General features: G+C 38.4%; 1 protein-coding gene across 2 annotated transcripts in view; it reads left to right on the forward strand.

The window, feature by feature from the left end:
* The first annotated feature begins 1215 nt into the window (after window positions 1-1215).
* The window catches only part of LOC132178517 (protein NO VEIN-like), a 33299-nt gene continuing 8869 nt past the window's right edge, over window positions 1216-25645 (forward strand). The window contains exons 1-8 of one of the 2 annotated variants that reach the window (XM_059590949.1): window positions 1216-1989; window positions 3565-3902; window positions 6113-6818; window positions 9287-9391; window positions 11647-11824; window positions 12096-13843; window positions 15932-16144; window positions 22733-24997. In XM_059590949.1, coding sequence (XP_059446932.1) covers window positions 1267-1989; window positions 3565-3902; window positions 6113-6818; window positions 9287-9391; window positions 11647-11824; window positions 12096-13843; window positions 15932-16144; window positions 22733-24997 — 6276 coding nt within the window. In that variant the 5' untranslated portion in view covers window positions 1216-1266. The remainder of the gene's footprint in view (window positions 1990-3564; window positions 3903-6112; window positions 6819-9286; window positions 9392-11646; window positions 11825-12095; window positions 13844-15931; window positions 16145-22732; window positions 24998-25645) is intronic. The other variant, XM_059590950.1, reaches the window with a different exon arrangement.

Here is a 25645-nt window from a genome sequence, read left to right on the forward strand (position 1 = left end):
GGAGTAGAAGGGGAATGAGAGATTTGCTCCATCTTTCTCTCAAAACTGTTTTATGAGGAGAAAGGCCGAGAGACAGCTTCTAGGGTTTTTATAACAAATTTATATTACAAAACCTAATAACTCAACCTGTTATGAAATTATAAGTTTATTCCAAATAACGGAAACAAAACATAATGTAAAAAACTATTTTTTTTTAGAAATTGGCCATCCCTTACCAAGTGAAGGACGGATTCCCCTCGCATGGAGGGCAACTAGCTGCGCCTATAGTTTAACAAAGTGAATGGTGCCCCCATTTTTAATTTGAGAATATAATTATAATTTTACAATATTGCGAGTCATCGTCCATGTTACGTGCCAATGGTTGTGTTGTGGATTTTGAGTTAAAAGCTTATCACCCAATTAGATAATTTGTTTAATTTATGTTCATTTATTTTTCGAATGAGTTTTAGCTATTCACAAGCTACTCAATTAATTTAGTCATTCCATATATAAAGTAAATGTGGTGATTATTTAATTTTTTTAAAAAAATTAATACTAATTATTAGTTATTTAATGATTTTTTTTGTTGAACGGAAATCTGAGGATTTTATTTTTATTTTTTTTGACATGTCCACACAAGAGAAAGGGGATGAAGGATTCGAACTAGTGACTTCTGCTTCATTAGGCGTGGTACAGCCGATTGAGCTACCCCTTGAAAACAAATCTGAGGATTTTATTGATTAAAGATCATGAACATAAAACTCTTTAAAAGCATAGTAAAAAGCTCTTACAGCACAAAGCATAAAACTTTGCAAAGATTTATTGTTTGATTAATTAGAAAAATTAACTCAAATCTTAAATAATTTAATCTCAATTTTATAATCAAAACTCATAATTACAATAATTCAATTTATATTAATTACATTAGGAATATCATTTCATTTTATATTTTTAAATACTTAACAAGTTCTCGTTACAAAGTTGAAATAATATTATAAAAATAATAAAAGAGTATGTTTACGAGCTGCTATGTTTTTTATAGCCCTAAGCCTAAGTAGTAAATAAGTAATAATTTTTCTTTTTCTTTATTTTATTAAAAAGGTCCTCAAATTCACTTACAAATCCAGCCAACCTGGCTTGTTTTCATCCGTAGATTCAGACAGAGACCACAGTGACTCATAAGCCTGCACCGCCACTTCAAAATATCCATGACCTCCTCATATAAATTCCTCACTCAAACCTTTCCCTCCTCTCTTTCACACCTACTTCACTCCGCTCTTTCCCGCTATGTACGGACGCCCCTCTGCCGGCGGCATCCGCTGGGATTCTCAGCAGCCACCTGCGCAGGCGCAAGCGCAAGCGCAGACGCAGGCGCTGGCGCTGGCACAGGCACAGGCGCAAGCGCTGGCACAGGCACAGGCACAGGCACAGGCGCAAGCGCTGGCACAGGCGCAGGCGGGCTCACTTCCAAATCCCAATTTCTTCCTCCAAAACCCCAACTTTTACGTCCAAGACCCCACCTTCCTTCACCACCTCCTCCTCCAAAACCAAAGCTTCCCGGTCCAAAACCCTGGCTTTCCAATGCAAAACACTTACTTCCCTACCCAAAACCCTAACGTACCTGTCCAAAACGCTAACGTACCTGTACAAAATCCTAACCCTAGCCCGCCTCCGCAGAAGCTACCCAATCAAAGGCCCGAGGCCCCGAGTGCCTCGAAGGACCCTTACTTCCCTACCCAAAACCCTAACCCTAGGCCCCCTCCGCAGAAGCTACCCAATCAAAGGCCCAAGGGCCCGAGTTCCTCGAAGAACTGTAATGAGCTTCTCGAGCAGGTGGACTGCGCCGTCGCCGAGGCTCGCCGAAAGATTATCGAGGCAGGAGAGAGCGTGACGTCGTGGAAAGTGTCTCAGGATGCGCTGTTGATGCTCAAGGTCGACTCGTGGAGCTCTCTAGGGTTTAAAATGCAGGCGGTTCCAAATCTTCACCGCCTTATAGTCACGGAAGGGAAGGTAATGTGGGAGCTATATGTTTCTTTTTATTATTTACATCTTTCTAGATTAAGTGCCCTGTTTGGTTGCTGAGGAAGTGGAGGAAAACAGTTGTACCTAATCCAACATTGGGCCTTTTGTGATTGCATTGGAGAGAACTGAAAGCCTTAGGTAATTGCCTTTTTTGGTCTGGAAAGGTTAGGGAAAGAATAGAAAATGAAAATATTGTATAAGTTGGCATTCTTCTTTTTAAGGATTTGTGAAGAGTGAATTATGCACGCTGTCGGGGATAATGTGATTCTTTGGCATAGTGATGTCAGCTTTTTAATTTTTGTAAAAAAGAGAACATAAACAGTAAAATCCATACAGAGGCAAGCCAGGATTTTGGCTTGCAGGGCCCAATGGACTTATGCACGTAGGCATGTGTGTCTATGTGGAGGTATGCTTGTATGTATTTATGTATTTTCAATTGGGTTTTTGTATTCATCTTCACATTGTTTTAGTTTCAATTTTTTTGGTTTTCTTAACATTCAAATGGTGGGGGTGAAGCTCAGCCTGTTAACAGAAAATCTAATTCAACAATCAAATTAAGATATTGAACTTTAGTTATTCATAATTTGTTTCTTAGAACAACAAATGCACTTGCTTTGTTGAATCTAGGAGTATTTTCCTTTTTTAGAATTTAGGGGCCGTATCAGACGGAATTGATGGGTGAAAGGTGCTATGCCATGGAGTGAGGAATTTCTTGAGTCTCATTTAAGACAACTAAATGCACCTTGAGGCGCTGCTAAAGAATTGTGGGACCTTCTCAAGCGCAAGATAGGCAATTGAGATATTGAGCTAGCCTATGTTGGATGTTTAACCCTTATTTTTAATCAAAGTTCTGATGAAAAAAGTTATAATCGCAAGCCTCCTTATATTGGCATGGTCAAATATGGCTGTCTCTAGAGAAGGGCCATAAATGGGAAATTTGCTACAGCATTCTTCCAATTTTTTTTTTTTTTTTTTGAGTAAGTAGCTCTCTTACCTTTTTCTAAAGAAGTGTAAAGAAACAAGTTTTGGAGGCAGTGGGAGAGTAGAATAAGAAATCACAAATATCAGGCAACTCATACGTGTCTGGGAGATTTGAGTAAGCTTTCTTTGCTTTATATAAAGACATGATGGGCTTTGATGGATCAAAAAAATAAAGACATGATGGACTTGACTTTTACATACCTATAGAGAAAGAAGCTATATGTTGCTGTCCCTAAAGAGAAGCCATTTTATCACCGTACCTAAAGAAATGCATGGATTTTTATTTACATGTAGTAAAGAAGGATTTGAGAGAGATACAAAGTTGGGAAAAATAGCTTTTGGCTTTGAATTTTGGAGGAACTCAAGAACTACATCAGTTGTTGGCCTACCAGATTTAGTTGAGTTTGAGATTCCATTTGAAATGAAAAAAAAAAATTCAAGAAAAAAGTTGCAACCAATTCGTTTTCCCCATTTTCTCAGTAATCTAATGAAGGGTAATAATATTCCACAGATTTTGTTGTTTTTTAGTGTACTGAACATTTATAAAGGTTTTTTTACTTTTTTTTTTCCCTTGTTATTTAGATAAATGCATTTATCCATTGCTTTGTTGGGGTCCGAAGAATCACTTCATTGTATGATTTGCAAGTGGAAATCTGCAAGAACGAGGGTGTGGAGCAGTTTGAGGAGCTGGAATTGGGTCCTTTGTTGCGACACCCACTTATCTTGCATTATTTCTCAGTGAAATCTGATGTCACTGAGGTCTTTAAAATAGTTGGTGAAGAGATAATTTCTTTCTTGTGGAAGTTCATATATAGGAGTAAGAATAAAGAAATTAGGGTTGAAGAGTTTTTGGATTTCATTGCTAAGAAGCGATCGGTTGCAGGCAAGGAAAAGCTTGGCATACGAATTCAAAGCTTGGGGTATGTGATATTCTATTCCTACATTTTAACAAAAGGTGTTGTATGTTTAACCAATAATAATTTCTAGGAACCTGAGTAGTTATGTTCATTCTTGACATAAAATCTTTTTCAAACTAATGCACTTTTAATTACAGAGAAATGTGCTTTCTATCTAGTGAGATTTATATGGTACTTGGAGTTTGGAGTTTCTTATGTCATAGATCATTGATGTTGACTGATAGGCACATTGTGCCTTTGCTTGTGTAGCTGGTTTCTTTTTGAGAATATTGCTTTGTGCACAAGATCACTCTTGCACAATTGGGGCATGGCCATTTATGTTAAACTTCGATTTGTGAAAGTTGTGCATTTAGTGTCTCATGGATTTGGTTTCAATCACATTTTTAAAGAATGCCAGTTATTGGTTTTTTTACTATCATTGCACTCTTATTTTTCCGAGCTTTATAAAAATGTCTTATCATATCAGCGCTTAAACAAACTTTCTCTTGATCTGCAGTAAATTTTTTATTTGGAACCTATGATAACCTTAAATTATTTGCATTCTCTGAGGTATTTTTGGGATAATATTTTCAACCATCTTGCTTCTCTTTACTTTCATTTGTTTTTTCATTGCTGTGAATTTTCCTTTTCCAGTAAACTTTCTTTTCTAAAGAATTGCAAACACTAAGTTCTATTGCTGATTTTGAGGCAAGCCAGGTGCTTGCACAGGCACTCAGGCAAGGCAAGGTGCCGCCAAGGCCCTTCTCAAGCATCTAGGGTAGGCTCCTTTTCTGGGGCTTTCACCTCTAGCTTCTTAAAAAAGAATTGTGTTTACAGTTCAATAAAAGGACAATTTTTTTCTTATCGAAAAAAAAAATAATAAAAGGACAATTTTTTCCTCTTGGTTACTGTGTTTTGTTTAATTATTTAAACCAAAAAGGTTGGGGCACCAGAATCAGTTAGGTAGGGAAGTGGACTGAGTCCATCTTTTCAAGTCAGCAAAAAGAGAAAAATATTGGGAAAAAAAGCATGCCAAGGACTGAAACCCTTTGTCATTTTTCTTGTTCATGCTTTTCTTGGGACCACAGCCAGGGATGTGCCCCTTGGGGCCCCATTCCAAGCGGTTCCCCTTCTTCCCCTCCTATCTTTTTTGTTTTATTTTTTTGTACATGTATCTTCAATAGGGACTTTGCCCTGTTTTTTTAAAGAACAAAAAATTTCCAAGTTCCACTTTGATTCATTTTGCCGGTACTTGCTCTCTCTATTTGTGTTAGGCTTTTGTTTTTGTTTTTTTACATTAAATTGTGAAATTGGTATTTTTCTCAACATGTTCTTTATAGCCTGATTTTGCTTCATTTTCACTTACTGGGTCGTATATTTTATATAAATTGTGTTTTTTAAGCTTTTATCATGTTGGAATAAAGTGTTTTCAGCGCAAAGGTTTTTTTTTTCTTTTTTTTTTTAATTTTCTGTTCTATTTTAGAAACTTCTTTATTTCAGTAAAAATCTCTTAACACCAATTTTTTCTTAATAATGTAACAAGATGCCCGATCCTTTCTTCATTTTATTCTGTATAAAATTTATATTTTATAAATAAACATCAGCTTTTGAGAAAATGGATGAACTACTTTATTACTTGAAGTTATAATTCGAGCATGTTTAGAAATTGGCACCTTACTTTACGCAGGCAAGCTCAATTTTTTTGTGCCTCTTGCCTTGGGCATTTCAACTTTCAAGGATTTGGCGCCTTGAGGTCGCCTTTGCCTTGCATTGCTACATGTACATGTGTCTTGTATGGATTTTGATTTTGGCCCTCCCCCTCTCTTCCCCACCTTCTCCCTAGAAGGAATTTGTTTGTTTATGTTTTTTGGCCTTTTAAACAAGAATCTGACTTTGGCCTTTAGTGGTCACATGTTGATATTTCCCCCCCCTTTAAATTTTCGTTATTTTGTGGGTGTTTTCTTTGTTCTTTTTTGGTGTCCTTTAAAATATCTTCTCTTGAGCCTTCTATCATCCCGGCCCTTTTAACTCAAAGCCCATCTCCAAAATACCCAGTCAAGCTTGCTTAGTGATGGTGCCTTTTCTTTTTTCTTTTTTTTTTTGTGATTTTAGCTCTCTTTCAGGGCCAAGGCAACACGGTGGTATTATGATTCAGGACATCTTGTCCACTTGTAAATTCAACCTCACATAATATATATTGTTTCAATTGAAATCTCTAAACTTTATGATCATAGGATGCATATTTCTGCTATCCGAAATGCGAGGAACTTAGAGAATGGCACATTACAGAAATCTATAGAGGGATTGAAACGAGAATCTGATAAGAAATACAGGAAGCGTCCTCTTTTTTCATCACAGAAGAAACAGCTGGATGAACGTTTCAGTTCCATTTCCCAGCGCATCAAATCATTTTCCTCAGAAAAGAAGGATTTTTGTGGCAAACACACAAGATTTGTTTCTTCAAGCTCAGATGATGAAAATAGTGATGATTGTACTTCTGAAGAGGAAAGGATTGACAGTGCCACAGGCAGCCACTTTAACTTGCCATCACACAATGTAAAAAGTTCTGACCGAGTGAGCAACTGTCCTTACCCGTCAGAAATTGAAGAGATGACACGGCTTGGGTTGAAAGCTGAAATGCAGGGGCATCCTTCTCCTACTAATGGCAGCGCAAGGTACAACATGATGAGTGGATCATCTAAAAAGAGAAGAAAATCTGAAAATCTAAGTTCCACCATGTCTGCACCCTCTGGATCATCTAAAAAGAAAAGAAAATCTGAAAATCTGGTAGAACTAGATGTGCACCCAGTAGATAATTCCAATGAGACAGGTGTTTTTAAATACATGAATAGAGCTAATCTTGCGGTTGTTTCTGACGACGCTCGAAGGATGTTTATAACAACCTGGAAGGAGGCATGTCAGGAGGATAACGTGTCTGAGGTATGTTCATTCTGTTCTTCTAGATTATGCTTCTGCTTCATATTAGTTTTCTGATGTTGAATTTTTATTTTGCTTTATATGATCTATCTGCAGAATATGTGTGTGAATTGGATTCTTTAAAATGATTTCATAATAGTTTGAAGGTTCAAACATTTTTAAGAATCCTATTACATCCTCTTGTGATTTTGTTGGATTTTTTTTTTTTTTTTTGCTTGATAATTTTGATAATTTAAGATATAAACTGATCTTAAATTGATATATGAAGAATATGTTGGGAGGGGGTCATTGATATATTTTTTTTATTAGTAATAATGATATATATCAAAAGCGCAGAGGGGCACAACCCACATACACGGGAAGTATAAAAAAAGAGCGCCTAAGAGGGAGAGAAATGAAATAGGAAGTCAGAGAAACTAATTATTAAAGGAGCTAGCCAAGCGGCCGTCCAAGAGTAAAGAGTAAAGAAGAAAAAATGAGTCAGCTCCTCTATAGTCCTGGTGGAGTTCTCAAAACATCTAGCATTTCTTTCGTTCCATATACACCACATAAGACAAAGAGGGATCATCTTCCACACTACCGCGCTTCGAGAACGTCCTCTCGACCACCAGCAATTGAACAAGTCCCTCACCCTGCAAGGCATGACCCAATGCAACCCAAACCGACTAAAAATAGTATGCCAAAGAGCACTTGCGATCTCACAGTGGAGAAGAAGATGATCGACTGACTCTCCGGTCTTCTTGCACATACAACACCACTCCACTACCACAAGGTTCTTCTTACGCAGATTATCGTGAGTCAAAATTTTGCCTAGGGCTGCGGTCCACCCGAAAAAAGCCACTCGCAAAGGCACCTTAGTACACCAAATGCTCTTCCAAGGAAACACGTCTTGGTCAAAATTGGACAAGGCCTTGAAGAGCGACTTAACCTCGAACTTGCCTTTCTTGGACGAGGACCAGCGAATACGATCCACAGTACCTATAGAAATCTTGCAAGAATACAACCGGTCAAAGAAAGGAGAAACCAACTCCATCTCCCAATCCTGGACGAACCGCACAAAAATGACATTCCACTCAACAACCCCATTCCTCAAAGTAAAGTTATCCTTCACCCAGGCATCTTTGTGTCTAGCAATACTGAACAAGGACGGGAAGGCATGCTTCAAAGAATTTTCCCCACACCAAATATCATGCCAGAAACGAACTTTTGAACCCACCCCCACCTCAAACTGAATACCTTTGGCAAATAAGTTCCAACCTTGTCGAATATGCTTCCATAAGCCCACACCATGAGAACCCGAAACCTCCTTCGTGCACCACCCACCTTCCTGGTCTTTATACTTAGTTCTGATAACCTTGTACCAAAGAGCCTCACTCTCATTCGCATATCTCCTAAGCCATTTCCTCAAGAGAGCTTGATTAAACTGATGCAACTTTTGAATGCCAAAACCACCGTAGCGTAGGGGACGACAGACTTGGTTCCAATTACAAGATGCAACTTAGGCTCATCAATATATGAAGAATATGTTTGTACAGGAAATTAAAGGATATGACATACATATCCTATTAGAACAGAACTTTTTACTATGGCTCAGAATATCGATAAAGGTTTTAGCCATTCCTTTGGTGAGTATTTTAGATTATACAATGGCAAATTCTTCTTCATTTGTGGGCAAATATGCTTTCCTGTTCTATCCTCTCTCTCTAACCCAAAAAAAAAATGTTGTTCATATCCTACTACAAGGGTTGATAGAATGTACAAATTTAGGGTTGATGGAGCACTCAAAATTTCTTAGCTCCTTGTTGCCTTTAATGCCAAGATTAAAGAGAGAAACCAATTCCTCATGATGATGCTCCTCTTTAATAATAAACAAAAGAGCCAAAGACTACTCCTCATGACCCACACAAGAGATCCCCACAATATGACATATCTCCTTTGCACAATTCAAAGCCCAATCTGAGTAATTGGAATCTCCCAACACTACAAGGGGGTAGATACACAGAGGGGAATAAAGGACCTCTCCAACCCCACCATCACCACCCGCATCCAACCCCTTGAGGAGACACAGAGCTACGTCTTTCCTTATCTCTCCCTTTTGCTGTTCACTCACCCCCCTCATCCGTCACAACCAGAACCGAAGACACGATGAGGGGAGAAAAGGGAATCATCGACAACTTCACCTTGCCTACCCAAACCAGTCTGACTTTTAGGCACTGTAGAGAGAAACCTAGAGGAAGCCACTCCATCCTGGACACCATCGGAAGGGGGAGGGAGAACCAAAGCTGTTGGTTAGTGCTGAACTGAAATCTCCTGCGATTTCTGGGAGTGAACTCTTTTTACTTCCATTTTGATTTCTGTCAGTATTTTTATTTCTTGTGCATGTTTTTCTAAGCATGCTCGTTCTCTTTGGTTTTTGTTTTGTGCTTCAGAATGGTATGTAATTCTCAGTTGACATCTCCTAATATTTGTAGGTTTTTGAGAGGATGCTTCGATTTTATGGCTATAAACTTCCGCGGCGAAAGAGAATCAGATCAATATGTTCATCATTCCCATTTGTTGGATTACTGCATGTCGCTGTAAGTTGTTTGTGTTGAATTTTAGTATACTTTGTACATGTAATTTAACTGGATGAAGAAGCTTTTGATTATTCATTAGAATTTTTACTAAGTCATATTCTACAAGTAGAGTTGGGAATCTGGTTTCTTGTTAGACCAATTTAATCTAAGTAAGTCCACTTGTATGCTCCCCGCTAGGGTGCACTCTTTTCTTTCAATATTATTTATTACGCTATAACAAAAGAAGAATCCTATCTAACATCATTTTATCGACTATGAAGGGATCGGAAGTTGGATATAGAGAAACTACAGTTGATTTTGATGATATAAATTGGATTCTAGACTAGTCTATTTTTTTTATCTCTCTCTGCTATTACTTTCCAAATTTAGAATTAACTTAGGTTTTGTCATGTTGGTCGGGGAGTCATTATTAAAATTATTATTATTATTATTATTTTAACGGATAAAAACTGCTCTTAAGTACTCCTGATAAGGTTTCTCTGAGTTCCATAATTAGTGAATGCTTGTTTGGTGTCTTGTCTTGGCTGAGGCGCTATTTCTTGTGCTTCTATGGTCCCTCTCTCTCTCTCTCTCTTCTTCTCTTAATCTATACACAAAATTCTACAAGTTCAGGAAATGTAAGTCAATTGTTGAGGCCAATGGTCTTTGCACCAATTGGCGTTTCCTCTATCCAATTATTATAGATTAGGTTATGGTCGAGATAATGGGTTCAATATTTGGAGAGTTAAGACTCCTTCAAGAGTGGCATTCTTTGTATGGGCGGCAACGTTAGTGAAAATATTATTGATGTTGGATAATCTAAGGAATAGGAACATCATTGTGGTAGATTGGTGTTTTATGTGCAAGAAAAGCGGGAAGTCTATTGATCACCTTCTTCTTCATTGTGAAGTAGCAAGAGAGTTATGAAGCTTGCCTTTTAGTTTGTTTGGTGTTGATTGGATTATACCTTGAAGGGTGAGAGAGTTCTTGATGAGTTGAGGAGGTTAAGTGGGGCGCCGTGATAGTTTAGAAGTGTGAAGGGTGGCTCCTTTATGTTTAATGTGGTGTATTTAGAGAGATGGAATGCATGGATCTTTGAAGATAGAGAGACTTTGATGGTAGAGCTGAAAAAGAGTTTCTACAACTCCCTTTTCATATGGATAGCACTTCATCATTGTTTTATTTTTCTCTAGTCTTTCTAGTTTTTTTGAACCTTTGTTCTTCTTTTTCTACTGAATAGGGGATTCTCTTGTATACTTTGTGTACTAGGGAGCAGCCATCTATGCTTTTCAATGAGATTAAATTAGATTAACTTCAAAAGTTGGGACAAGACACTCAACCATCATCGTATCTTATTTCGGGAGTGGCAACTGCACTTTGTATACCTTGATGGCCTTTGTTATTTGTGCACCTAAGTGTGTCGTTACCTTGGGTGACTCTAGTTGCTTGGATTTGTAAAATTTCATAGTGCTTCTAAGCTGCCTGAAAAGCTCAATGCTTTTAAACCATCTAGGGTGGTGGTTCAATGGCCGAAGGAAATCCCTAAAGTGGTTAGGTACACACTAGAGCATGGGTTTGAATACCGTAATGGAAATCTCTATGCTTAATTAGTATAAACCACCTTCCCGTGTATGTGGGTTGTGCCCTTCTACACTCTTTTTATGTATCATCATTACTTATCAAAAAAAAAATCCACCTTGGTTACTTATCAAAAAGTGTAAACCACCTTGGCTCTCATTGATGCCTTAGTGGGGCTGGGTTAGGCTATGACTTTGTCGGACTTAAAGGAGCGCCTGCGGTTTCACTGTCTAGGCCTCTCCTATGCGGCTCTCAGCGGGTAGTTGCTATTATGGTCACACCCAAGTAGAATAGCGACAGGTAGGTTCCTCCGCCTACTCTTTTGATTAGAAAAAAAAAAAAAAGGCACAATGCTTCTAAGCTGGGCCTCTACGCTTATCAATGAAACGAGCTATTTATCAAAATAATAATAAGAAAAAAGTATACGTTTTTAAGATGTTTGTATCCAGATGAAGGTTTCCACCTCAAACGCCGCATGGTCTTTTTCTTTTCTTAATAAAGTAATCTTTAGATTCATCCAGATGGTATAAGTGCTTTAACTTAATGTATCTTCTTTATGTTTAAGTCTCCTCATTTTTTGATTGTTGTTTATGTTTTTTGTTTGCATAGATGTAGTGACTCATGTATGCAATCGTTTCCGCAATGCTTCTATATGAGATGACATATTATGATGCAGTTGCTTTTTTTCTATATTTCAGATCTCTTCTATCAAATATGGAATGTGGGACAGTATATATGATACTTTTCAAGCCTTAAGTCAACAAGATTTAACACAGACACGTATGGAAAAAAATTCTTTATATGAGATCATAGATGTTGAACCAAGTGTTAAGGATGCACCTGTCATAGCTGAGTATGATGTGGAGCGCACACGAGGTGAGTAATGTTTGCTTCCCAGACAACCCCCCCCCCCCAAACAAAGATAAAAGCAAGAAAAGTTGTGGACTTTGATATTCACTAAAGAAATTTTCTGTTTTCATTTGGTTGGCTGGAAAGAATTTGGTGTGATTTACTTGATAAGTAAGTCTGGGAAGGTTTAAATATGTTGACACTTTTTGAGTTTTGCTCCTTCATACGACTAGCATTTCTGATAGGATCCCCCCATTAACTTGTATACCTGATTATTATGTGTAATTGAATCTCACAGGTGTTTCTGTTGAAGACATTATCCAGAAAGTATCAACGTATTTTCTGCCTGATTATGAAATCAAGAGTTATGCTAAATCACTCCTAGAAAGGAGAATTATCCTCTTGAGGAAGCTTTATAATTGCGAGTTTTGGCTGGCAGAGCAATTTAGAGTCGAGGCATTCAAGTCTCTTGGTCATGGGGAGTTTTTAATGTTCGTAGAAAAACATGCCTCTATGCTACCTGATGAGATATACAAGTTTTTAACAGGTGACATATGTGAAAAGTCACCTTTGGAGGTTCACATGGTTCAGCATCAGTTGGTTGTATTATTATCACAGGCTTTAAATGGCTTACGGGAAAAAGAAATAATGACTAAGCAGATGATTTCTTCACTACTTATGAGGCAATTCCCGTTGATAAGTCTCAAAATTTTGGAAAATGGTTCCGTGGCAGATTTTCTAGATATGGTGGGGAAGCATAAGAAAAACTTAGTTTCTAAAGGTGTCCTATTTTCTGTAACGTTATTTGAAATGTGTTATGATGGAAATGATTTATTGGAAACCACCAAGGTGAGAACTGACATCTGCCGGAAAACAGGAGCCCTTAAATCGGTTACATCCAGAGATGCAATTGAAGTTTTACTTAGGGCACCACTGATGTCAGATTTAAACTTATGGTCACATTGGGACCTGATATTCGCTCCCTCGCTTGGTCCTCTGGTACCATGGCTGTTGAGTGAAGTCAACACAAAAGAGTTGTTGTGTGTTGTGACTAAAGATGGAAAGGTCCTGCGCATAGATCACTCAGCTACTGTGGATTCATTCTTGGAAGCTGCACTTCTAGGATCCCCTTTCCAAACAGCGTTGCAGCTCTTATCTCTGTTCTCATTAGTTGGGGGAGAAAAATATGTGCCCTTGTCCCTTTTAAAATGTCATGCACGGCATGCATTTGAAGTTATTTTGAAGAATTCTATGGAGAGCATGGAAGTAGATGACATTTGGAACTCTCTCATGCAAGGAGACACTAGACTGAAAGTGGTTGACGAAGTTGCTACTGCTAATTTGAGTAGTGAGTTACACATAAATTTGTGCAAAACGAATAAAGCAGTGCCTGTTGTGTCAAGATTTGTCCTTGATTGTCTTGGCTATTTGCCCACAGAGTTTCGTGGTTTTGCTGCTGATGTTTTCCTTTCTGGAATGCGAACTCTTATCAAGGATTCCGCTTCGGCAATTATGTGTGAATGCAATCGAACAGATCAGCGTCTCATGCTTCATGAAGTAGGATTGTCTCTTGGTATAGTGGAGTGGATTGATGATTATCATTCATTTTGTTCTACTGAAGCTACTGATTTGTTCACATCTGGAAGTTCATGCTTGAAAGCTGCTAGGCCTGAGAATGGCATAGGCTCTAAGAATATGCAAGATGCATTGGGTAAGTCTTCCACTCCTGAAGTGACTATCAATGAACCTGTTGTGGCAGATGGTCATGATGAAGAATGCACTATAGTTGGTCGATCAATTGATGGGTTAGAAGTTGTTGATGATAGAATTGGCTGTAGTCGCACGCAATATTTGTCTGAAGTTGATGAATATAAGAATGCAGCCTTAGTCATTGAATCTATCAGGCGGGATGAATTTGGTCTGGATCCAAGTCTTTCTAGCACTGAAAGTAGCATGTTGAAGAAGCAGCATGCTCGACTTGGGAGAGCACTTCATTGTCTTTCACAGGAGTTATATTCTCAAGATTCGCATTTTCTTCTTGAGCTGGTAAGAGTATTGTCTTTGTTACTTTCCTTGTGCTTCCTACAACTTTATAAATGAATAACATGATGAACCATATAAGTTTATAGAGTTGATTTTTTTTTCTCTCTCTTTTGTTTTGGTTAGAGATTTTACTTTTGTAGTTTAAGTTTTGGACACATGATTTACAATTGCCATGTAATTCCTAGAAGTTCTTCCTGGTATTGAAAGTTGGTTGAAAGACAAATTATCTTTATTGAGAATATCAACTATACTGATCTACTTGATCTAGATGGGGATGAACAAGCCTTATGCAATATTGTCACAACTTAAAACAAAGACCAATCTAACAATTATAGTAACTCGTTGAGTAAGTTGAACAACATATGAGTAATCAATATTGTATATTAAACATTATATACCAACCACATGGACAGCAGGCTGGCTTGCTCTTTTAGTGATCAATTTTTCTGATTTTCTCTTTATGTTCTCTTCTTTTTTCTCCCCTACTTAGTCGCTCTCTTGTATACTTCCTGTGTACTTGGGTTGCGCCTCTTTGCGCTCTTAATGCATTATTACTTATAAAAAAAAAAACATTATATACCAACCACAATCACAATGCATATCATATCTTCAATATTTCTGCAATTAACTAATACGAGCTTGTACCCCGTGCAATGCACGGGTTGTTTTTAAAAATTACAGGACGGAAAAGAATAATAATAATTAGTGGATGTATTTTTTTTTTTGACAAGTGGATGTATAAATGACAGAAGAAAAAAAAAAGTTTCAAGCATGAAGCTAAAAAAAAAAAAAACCTTCTATAAAGCTTTTAAAGAAAAAGGAGACTCATGTTGTTATGCTTACTTTGGTTTCCCGATTGAATCCCGTGATCTTTGCTCTTCACTTGTTGATAACCACATGTGAACTCATCAGCATGCTCTCCATGCCAACTTCTCAATGTTTCACTTTGAACCTCCATCCACCACTTTAATTCTTTAAACAAAATCATCTCATAATATGTGTATGTGGTTTCTATTTTACCATATAGAAGGATCTTCTATAGAATGAAGATGATGGCAGCTAGAAAATTCACAATGACGTGGGGAGTCTTTTTTTCTTTCTTTCTCTAAAAGCTCACTCTATTCAGCCGTCTAACTTCTCTAGTCTACTCTTAAAGTCATGGCAATATAACATGGAGTATACACGCAAATTTGATCTCAATTTGGAAAAGAAATCTTTAAAATCTATAGTGCATATTCAAGCTGTAAACAATGTGTTTGAATACTCTTATTTTTATTTTTTTTATGAGTAATTGAAATATATCACTAAAAGTGTAAGGCGCCTCTTGGTATACAAGAAGTATACAAGAGAAAACACATAACTAGAAGGAGCAAAATGAACAAGGAAATCATAACTAATGTAAGGAGAAACAAAAGTAACTGTCCAAAATACAATGGTTTGTTTGAAAAGTGAAAAGAGCTTTGTCAAATATTACTAAACAGGCCCATAATTATTATTATTGTTTTCCTGGGGGTGAGGGGGTTCTCAAATACTTAGGTGTGGTGCATTTTGGAGACTCCAATTTTAGAATTTAGATATGTCCTGCATCTGTCCCTGCTTTAAATTGTACTTAGATAACACAAAGAATCAAATTCTGTTGAAGTTTTCATAGTTAAGAAGCAGGTTGCTGATCTACAATTTAATAAGTCTGACCATCTGCATGGAGAGCAAGGGGTGAAACATAATTAGGTTATTGATCTCTATATGGGCCAGATCTGTGTAGATTTTTATTTTTGGAATTGTGACTTCTTGTTGCAGGGTCTTATATTCTCACTAGTTATTTTTTTTTACTAGTATCTCATTTTGTAAACAAAGTGACAAGAGAAGATAAATAGCAATCCTGTTTGTTGGATTTGGGAAATAAGGTCTAATTTATTGTTTGTCCTCATGCTATCCATATCATTCTTTGTTTATGATACATCCTAAAGGAAAAGACTACTATCTGTATTCCGTAGAATCTTTATATATTCAATTTTATGACTGAATTTGTTATAGGCTTTAAGTCCGTAAGGCTGCTGTAAATCAATCTACTTATGTTTCATTTTGCTTCAGGTTCAAAACGCTGATGATAATGATTATCCAGAAAATGTGGAACCGACTCTGACATTCATTCTTCGAGAGTCAGATATTATTGTTCTAAATAATGAGCAAGGCTTCTCTGCTCAGAACATCAAAGCTCTTTGTGATGTTGGAAACTCGACAAAGAAAGGATCTAATGCTGGATATATAGGGCAGAAAGGCATTGGCTTCAAATCGGTATTTCGGGTATGTTAGAGAAATACTGTTGACTTCATTCTTTGCCCCTTTCCCCCTTTTTTGGCAAGTACCAAGCAGTTTATTGAAAGGAAAAAAAAATGAAAGAGGGCATCGCCCCAGGTTGTGTAACAAGAGATTATTGTTTTTTTTGGATAAGTAGTTATGATATAAAACAAAAGCGCAGAGAGGCGTAACCCACATACACGGGAAGTATAAAAGAGAGCGCCTAAGAGGGAGAAAAATGAAAAAGGAAATCAGAGAAGTTAATCCCTATAGGAGCTAGCCAAGCGGCCGTCCAGGAATACAAAGTAAAGAAGAAAAAATGAGTCAATTCCTCTATAGTCCCAGTGGAGTTCTCAAAGCATCTAGCATTCCTTTCATTCCAAATACACCACATAAGACACAGAGGGATCATCTTTCACACTACCGCGCTTCGAGAACGGCCTCCTGACCACCAGCAATCGAACAAGCCCCTCACCTTGCAAGGCATGACCCAATGCAACCCAAATCAATCAAAAATAGTATGCCAAAGAACACTTGCGATCTCGCAATGGAGAAGAAGATGATCGACTGACTCTCCATTCTTCTTGCACATACAACACCACTCCACTACCACTAGGTTCCTCTTTCGCAGGATGTCGTGAGTCAAAATTTTACCTAAGGCTGCGGTTCACCCAAAAAAAGCCACTCGCAAAGGCACCTTTGTACGCCAAATGCTCTTTCAAGGAAACACCTCATGGTCAAATTTGGACAAGGCCTTGAAGAGAGACTTAGCCTCGAACTTGCCTTTCTTAGACGATGACCATCGAATACGATCCACAGAACCTGCAGATATCTTGCACGAGTACAACCAATCAAAGAAAGAAGAAATCAAATCCATCTCCCAATCCTATACGGGCCGCACAAAAATGACATTCCACTCGACAACCCCATTCCTCCAAATAAAGTTATCCTTCACCCAAGCATCTTTATATTTGGCAATGCTGAACAAGGACAAGAAAGCTTGCTTCAAAGAGGAGTCCCCACACCAAATATCATGCCAAAAACGAATTTTCGAACCCACCTGCACCTCATAATGAATACCTTTGGCAAAAAAATTTCAACCTTGACGAATGTGCTTCCATAAGCCCACACCATGGGAACCCAAAACCTCCTTTGAAAACCTGAAACCCGAAATCTCCTTGTAACAAGAGATTATTGTTACACTCGTAAGTTTCTCATTTTCTTTAGTCTAGTTTAAATCTTTCTTTCCAGAGAAGGTCAAGCAAGGGAGTAACATGACTTAACAAAACTCAGCTAAGGCTTAAATCAATTAATATGGAAGCGAGTATGGTCCATAAAATATGTGTAAAAGGTCGAAAGCTTTGGTTGCTTATCTGTTTCCTGCTCCAAGTGAACCATCTAGACCTATATATTTCAAATATCATGGAAGTACAACTTTATATAATTTGAGTGGTGGTGTTTTTTTTTTTTTTTTTTTTCTAAATGTATGTGTTAATTCCCTTTTCATTTTTCTGAAGTTTTCATGCCTTTGAAGGAGACTTTCTGGTTGAGCTCCTTCACATCATTGGATGATTTTATAGCCCTTGTGTGGCGGATGTGGAGTGAGGCTCCTTCAAATTATTTAGTCTAGTGGCTTTAGAAGCAGATGACTTGAGTTGCATTGAGGCTTCAAAAGCAGACGGTTTAATCTTGTGTTGAGGCTGATCTCCAATGTAATCAATCATTTTTTTAACTCTATTCATCTTTCACATGCACTTCAAAACTTTATTGTGGTTGAAGTTATAAACCAATCGAAGTGAAAGCGTAAGGCGCTCCTATACAAAAGGAACCACCTAACTAGAAAGGGGGAGTAGGCCCTTAAAATTTGAGAACATGTGGTTTGAAGGTGGAAGGTTTTGTGGGCCTAGTGAAACAATGGTGGGATTCTTATATTTTCCAAGGCATGCCTAGTTTTGTCTTAGCTCGTAAACTTGAGGCTTTAAAAATTGATTTGAAGAAATGGAATGAGGAGGTGTTTTGCAATGTGGAAAGGAAAAAGAGGAATCTTTTAGAAGAATTGCAGGTTTTTGATGTTGTGGAAGCTTGAAGGGCCTTAGGCGTGGAGGAGAAAATTAAGTAGGCAGAAGTTGGTACGGAGCTAGAATGTCCTATTCTCATGGAGGAGGTGAGCTGGATACAGAAATCTAGGGTGTTGTGGATAAGAGGGGGGCACGTGTAAAATTTTTCACACCATTGTGAACTCAAGTAGAAGGAAGATCTCTATAGATTGCCTACTGATTGGCGATAGTATCACTATCAAACAGGCAGAGATTAGCTAGAACATTGGCCAGTTTTTTCAAAAGTTATATACCGAGCAATGTAGTTAGAGGCCGTTGGTGGATGGTCTTTCCTTTGATTCCACTCTAGAGTTTGAGGCTGCTTGGTTGGAAAAAGACTTTGGAGAGGAGGAGGTGGAAGGTTGTTACAACAATGGTTGGGGATAAGGCGTTGGGCCCTAACGGTTTCTCTATGGCGTTCTTTCAAGCTTGCTGGGATATGTTGAGAGTGGATATCATGAAGGTTTTTAGTGATTTCCATGCTATAGGGAAGTTTGAGAAGAGCCTCAATGCCTCGTTTATTATGCTCATTTTGAAGCTCCATGGTGCTATCGATCTCAAGGACTTTCGGCCGATTAGTCTTGTGGGGGGTATCTACAAAATTATATCTAAGATCTTAGCTAACATGCTTTGGATGGTAATGGAGAAGATCGTCTCTTAAGTCTTAGAGTGCCTTCATTAGAGGTAGGCAAATTCTTGATCCGGTTCTTATTACCAAGTCCCTTGATAGTAGGCTGAGATTTGGCCATCCGAGTGTCATATGTAAAATGGATTTGGAGAAAGCGTATGATCATGTGAATTGGAATTTTTGGTGGTGTGGTTTTGGAGAAAATTGGTGCTTGTAGATAGCTCATATATTACCTCAAATTGGTGCTCATAGATAGCTAAAAAAAAAGATAGCTCATTGTATTACTTCCGTGCGCTTCTTGGTCTTGGTAAATGGTATGCCTACATGTTTCTTTAGTAATTCCCGTGGGTTGAGACAAGGGAATCCCTTATTCCCCTTGATTTTTTTTTTTTTTTTGGTGATGGAGGCTTTGGTTATGGTGATTTTTGTTGTGGTTAGTGGGGGGTTGCTGGAGGGCTTCTCAATGGGCAATGATGCTTTCTCTCATCTTTTGTTTGCTGATGATACTTTAATTTTTTGTGATGCCCGGTCTTCTCCTTTGTGTAATTTGCGGAGCTTATTCCTGTGCTTTGAAGTTGCGTCTAGCTTAAGGTAAATTTGGACAAGTCATAATTGGTTCCTTTGGGGAATGTTTCTCAGGGGGTAAGTTGGCCCAAATCCTAGGATGTGGGGTTTCCAAACTTCCAGTCAAGTATCTTGTTTGCCGTTGGTGGCCTTCTACAAGGCTAAGCATATCTAGGACAACATTATTGAGAAGCTGGAATATCAGTTGGCTAGTTGGAAAATGATGTACTTGTCCAAGGGTGGCAGTGTTACCCCTCTTCAATAGTGCTCTCGTGAATCTACCTGCGTATTACCTGTCTCTATTCCCACTTTTGGCGAGTGTTGTCAAACGCATGGAGAAGATCTAGCGTGCTTTTTTGTGGGGTTGGCTAGGTGAAGAGTTCAAATATCACTTGGTGAGTTAGTCCAAGGTTTGTTCTCCGATCTCTGAGGGAGGGTTGGGTATTGGGAATTTGATGGTGTTTAATCGTGCTCTCTTAGGCAAATGGTTATGGCGCTATGGGCATGAAAGAGAGGCTTGGTGGAGAGTAGTGGTGGATTCGAAATATGGCAATCTATGGGGAGGGTAGTACTCTCTTGAGCCTGCAGGAGCCTTTGGGGGTGGGGTTGTGGAAGAATATCAGAAGAGGATGGACATTTTTTTTTTTCCAGCTTTACAAGATTTGAGGTGGGGGATGGTATCAAGATCAGCTTTTGACATGACCAGTGGTGTGGAGAAGCGACTTTAAATGTAGCTTTTCCAGTTTTATATGGTCTTGCTTGTGCGAAAGATGCCCTCTATAGCGGCTAATTTGGAGCTTCTAGGCAGATTCAAGGTCAATTCCTTCTATTGTTTTCTGGCTTCTCCTGTAGGTAGCCACTTCCCTAGGTAGAGTGTATGGCAGAATTAGGCTCCTTCAAGGGTGGCATTTTTTGTGTGGTTGGTGGATCTAGGCAAGATCCTCACCTTGGATAATCTTAGGAGGCGGCACATCGTCTTGATGGACAGATGTTGTATGTACTAGAAGAATGGGGAGTCTCTAGATCATCTTCTTCTCGATCGCAATGTGGCTTCTACAATTTGGAGTGCTTTTTCTAGTGAGAAATTATTCACGTCAATATTTTCCTCATCTTTTTCCCATCTCATCCTATAAATTCAATAGATCAACCATTAGATTTGTAGACTCATGTGGATCCCACACAAATTTAATGGTGGATTCATCCATTCACTATGGAGATGGTTGATAAATGAATGAATTCTATCATTTCTCTTTTTTAATTGTTTTGGGATGTCTTGGGTTATGCCTAGATGTTGTAGATCTATTTAACTTTTGGTGGTCCTAAGGTAGGCCTAGGAGTGTTGCGGTGTGAAAAATGGTGTCTATGTGCCTCTTTTGGTGTGTATGGAAGGAAATGAATGATAGATATTTTGAGGATAGAGAGAGGATGCTGGGGAAATTTTATCTTTGTTCTACAAAACTTTGTATCTATGGACGGTAGCGTATGTGTCTTCGTTGTTGATTAGTTATAGTGACTTCCTTGTTCCTTTTGTATACTTCTTGTATACTTAGGTGCGCCTTACGCTTTTAATGAGATTGGTTTATTACTTATCTAAAAAAAAAAGAGCAAAACAAACAAGTCATTATAACTAATCAACAAGGGAGACACATACGCCGCAGTCCATAGATACAATGTTTTGTCTTGGCCTCCTATTTCCTTTTGTACTCCAATAAAGGGAGAAGAGGAGGGGATGACACGCTTTGGTGGACCTCGTCTTGCAAAGGAAAATTTGATGTCAGATCTTTTTATAAGATCCTAGTGTGTAAAGACAATCCCCCTTTCCCTTGGAAGAGTATTTGGTGGAACAAGGCTCCCTTGAAAGTGGCTTTCTTTGCCTGGTCAGTAGCTCTAGTGAAGATTCTTATCATGGACAATCTTAGGAAAAGACATCTCATCGTGGTTAATAGGTGTTATTTGTGTAAACTGAATGGGGAATCTGTTGATCATCTCCTCCTCCATTGTGAGGTCGCCAGCGTCTTATGGAATGCCATCTCTAGTCTCTTTGGGCTGTCCTGGGTTATCCCTAATAGTGTGGCAGATTTGTTCGCCTACTGTGGTCGGGTGGAACTCTCGGAGTGCGGCCGTATGGAAGATGGTTCCTTTTTGCCTCATGTGGAGCTTGTGGAGGGAAAGAAATGATAGGAACTTCGATAACCAAGAGAGGACTATAGAGGAGCTCAAGTCGTATGTCTTTTTTTCCCTCTTTACTTGGACAGCTGCTTATTTAGCTCCCTTAGTAATTAGCTTTTTTGATTTTCTTGTTCTTTTTGTCTTTCGTCTTAGGCGTCCTCTTGTATACTTCTTGTATACTAGAGTTGCGTCCCTCTGCGCTTTTTGATATAGACATTACTTCTATAAAAAAAAATGTTTTGTAGAACAAAGTTAAAATTTCCCCCAACGTCCTCTGTATGCCCTCAAAGTTTCTATTATTCATTTCCTTTCATAAACACCAAAAGAGGCTCCTAGGCACCATATTCCACACTGCAACACTCCTTGGCTTGCCAGAGGAGCACATAGGCAAGGTATTTAAATATTTTCCTAAGGATATAATTCTGTACACGAGGGGTCAATATGAAAAGTTGAAGGAAGTTTAGAAGGAGATGATTAAAGTCGGTCTCTAAAGGCTCACCTCCTATGAAGATTATAACCAGATTTGAAATAGCATTCAACTGTATTTTATTATTAGTAAATCAAAGCTGTGTAAAAGAACTTTACTTGTTTTAAGCCGCAGGGATCTCTTTTAAGGGGAACATGATGGGATTTTTGAACCTCATGGCTCAAGTGGATAAGGGTTAACGTCATGAGGTCCCAGATCCCACTCCCAAGCTTAAAGTGAGAAGGGAGTTGAAGAACTTAGAGTGCTCTATCAACTTTGATGCTAGGAGTCGTGGCTCTAGCCGGGGCAAAAGCAAGAAGGCTCTTGCTGTGATGTAATCTTACTTAGGGTTTGTGGGCTGGTTTCTGTTGGGATGTTTGGTGTTTAGGGTTTCTTGCTTTTTTTTTTCTTCTGTTTTTTGCATCCTTTTTGTATACTTCCTGTATGCTAATGGGCACCTACACTTTCTATAAATTTCTCTGATTACCTATCAAAAAAAAAAAATTGTGTTATCCACGCTTTGTATCCTGAGTTACTTTTTAACTGTGAATTGGTTTTTATGTAGTTTTTTCATAGAAAATGAGAGTGGTGCTGTATTTCTTGGTTTATCCAATTAATAAATATACTCTCTTAAGTAATAAAGTTTCATGAATGTGGTAATATTTCTGCAGGTCACAGATGCTCCAGAGATTCATTCTAATGGGTTTCATGTCAAATTTGATATAAGTGAGGGCCAGATTGGTTTTGTTTTGCCAACAATAGTGCCTCCATGTGATATTGGCTTGTTTAGTAGGTTGGCATCTAGTGACACTGATCGATTGGATGGTAAATGCTGGAACACTTGCATTGCACTTCCTTTCAGATCAAGATTATCAGATGGAGCAGTGATGAACAGCATTATGACTATGTTTTCAGATCTTCACCCTTCTTTGTTGCTTTTTCTTCACCGACTTAAGTGTATTAAGTTTAGAAACTTGCTCAACAATTCATTTATCGTGATGAGAAAAGAAATCATGGGGGATGGCATCGTTAGGGTTTCCCACGGAAAAGAGAAGATGACGTGGTTTGTAGCATCTCAGAAGCTGCAGGCAGATGTCATTCGTCGTGTTGTGCAAACAACAGAAATCTCTGTAGCATTTACATTGCAGGAATCAGTTGGAGATTACATTCCAATTGTTGACCAACAGCCCGTTTTTGCATTTCTTCCTCTAAGAACTTATGGTCTGAAATTTATTCTCCAAGGTGATTTTGTTCTTCCTTCATCTAGAGAGGAAGTGGATGGTGATAGTCCCTGGAACCAGTGGTTATTGTCTGAATTTCCTAATTTGTTTGTTGGTGCGGAGAGATCCTTTTGCACTCTTTCGTGTTTTAGAGAAAATCCAGGAAAAGCTGTGTCAGCTTTTATGAGCTTTGTTCCACTTGTTGGGGAAGTTCATGGTTTCTTTTCTAGTCTTCCACGGTTGATTATTTCTAAATTACGAATGTCAAACTGCTTACTTCTGGATGGAGGCCATGACAGATGGGTTCCCCCATGCAAGGTTCTAAGTGGTTGGAATGAACAAGCTCGCTCTCTTCTTCCTGATGCTTTGCTTAGTGAGCATCTTGGCCTTGGATTCTTGGATAGAAATATAAAAGTGTCTGATTCATTAGCAAGGGCACTGGGTATTCAGGAATATGGAGCCACAATTCTACTTCAATTTATATCCTCTTTAAGGCATGTGGAAAATGGCATCAAATCAATGGGCCTGATTTGGTTGTCTTCTTTGCTAAATGCACTATATACAATGTCATTCCATTCTTCTGGGCAAATTTTGTTAAACTCTGATACAGAAATGGATCTCATAGAGAACCTTCAAAAAATACCTCTTATTCCCCTTTCAGATGGTACGTACAGTTCCGTGGATGAAGGTACAATCTGGTTACAATCTGATGCTGTAAGCACGGGGTTTGATGTTGAGCATGGACCTGAAGCTTTCCCAAATTTATTCACTAAACTTCGGACTGTATGCCCTACCCTGCTTTCTGCATCAACTGTTGATACCTCTTGTGTGGACACGAGTTTGATAGACAATATAACCAAGATGCTTCATAGAATTGGTGTCCAGCGGTTGTCTGCTCATGAAATTATGAAGCTGCACATCTTGCCAGCTGTATCTGATGACAGAATTGTAAATAGGGACACAAATTTGATGACGGAGTATCTGTGCTTTGTAATGATCCACCTACAGTCTAGCTGCCCTGATTGTCGTGTCGAGAGGGAATACATAATCTCTGAATTACGAAATAAAGCTTTCATTTTAACAAATCATGGTTTTAAACGACCTGTTGAGGTGTCGATTCATTTTAGTAAAGAATATGGAAATCCAGTCCATGTTAATAAGTTGATCAATGTTGTAGATATGAAATGGCATGAGGTTGACACCACATACTTGAGGCATCCAGTTAGTAAATCACTCTCATGTGGAGTAATGAAATGGAGGGAGTTCTTCCAGGAAATAGGCATTATGGATTTTGTGCAAATACTTCAGGTTGATAAGACTCTTGCTGATCTATCTCCTACCATTTTTAGGAATCTAATGTGGGAAAAAGATCTGATTTCCCCTGAATCGATTGTCAAAGATTGGGAATCCCATGAATTGGTCCATTTAATATCCCTATTGTCCAAAAATGGCATGCGGCAAAGTTGTATATATCTGTTGGAGGTTTTGGATACACTATGGGATGGTTGTTTTAGTGACAAAGCTACAGGTTACTGCAACCCTAAATCTGGTGGAGATAGCAAACTCTTCAAGTCTTCATTCATGAGCAGCATTTGTGATGTCCAGTGGGTAGTGTCTAGCATGGATGATGAGCTTCACTATCCTAAAGATTTATTTTATGATTGTGATGAAGTACGCTTCGTTCTGGGTGCCTCTGCTCCATATGCTGTCCCAAAGGTTAGTGTGATATACTGGTGTTTTCTTTCGACTTTTTATTTCATTTTGAATTCTGTTTAATCTTTCTTCAATTCTGTTGAGAGAGAGAGATGCTTTTTTTTTTGGTAAGTAATTTTGTATCATTAATAAAGGCACAGCCCTAGTATACAAGGAGTATACAAGAACCACTAATAGGAAGAAAAAGAAGAACATAAATTCAAAAAATCTGTACAAGTAGAAACAATCAAGCTATGTGTGCCGTGGTTCATATATGTAAGTACTAATCATAATCTTCCACAACTCTGCTTCATAAGGCTGCCAATCTTAGAATGTGGAAGGCTTTTTCTTTGTAGCAAACTTTTATTGGTTTGCATCCCATTCTAGGTCTTTGTGTGGAAGAACAAAGTGAGAGTTCATTAGCTCCTTTTGTATATTTGAACCTCCGTACACATCTGCTTGTTTATTTTGTGTTAAATGCTCACATAGATTAAAATATTATGCCCCCTCCGAACAATGTGTGGGTGCAAGCCAGGTACGACTTAAATGGTTGTCCCTCCAAATGCTATGGCACAACCTGTCTATTTATACATAATGCTTACGCAGGTTCGCTTCCTCTTTTTATAATTTTCATTTTCACTTTTTTGGGTGGTCAGTCTCGCTTTGATGCTG

Source organism: Corylus avellana, chromosome ca4 (assembly GCF_901000735.1).
Source record: "Corylus avellana chromosome ca4, CavTom2PMs-1.0".
NCBI lineage: Eukaryota > Viridiplantae > Streptophyta > Magnoliopsida > Fagales > Betulaceae > Corylus > Corylus avellana.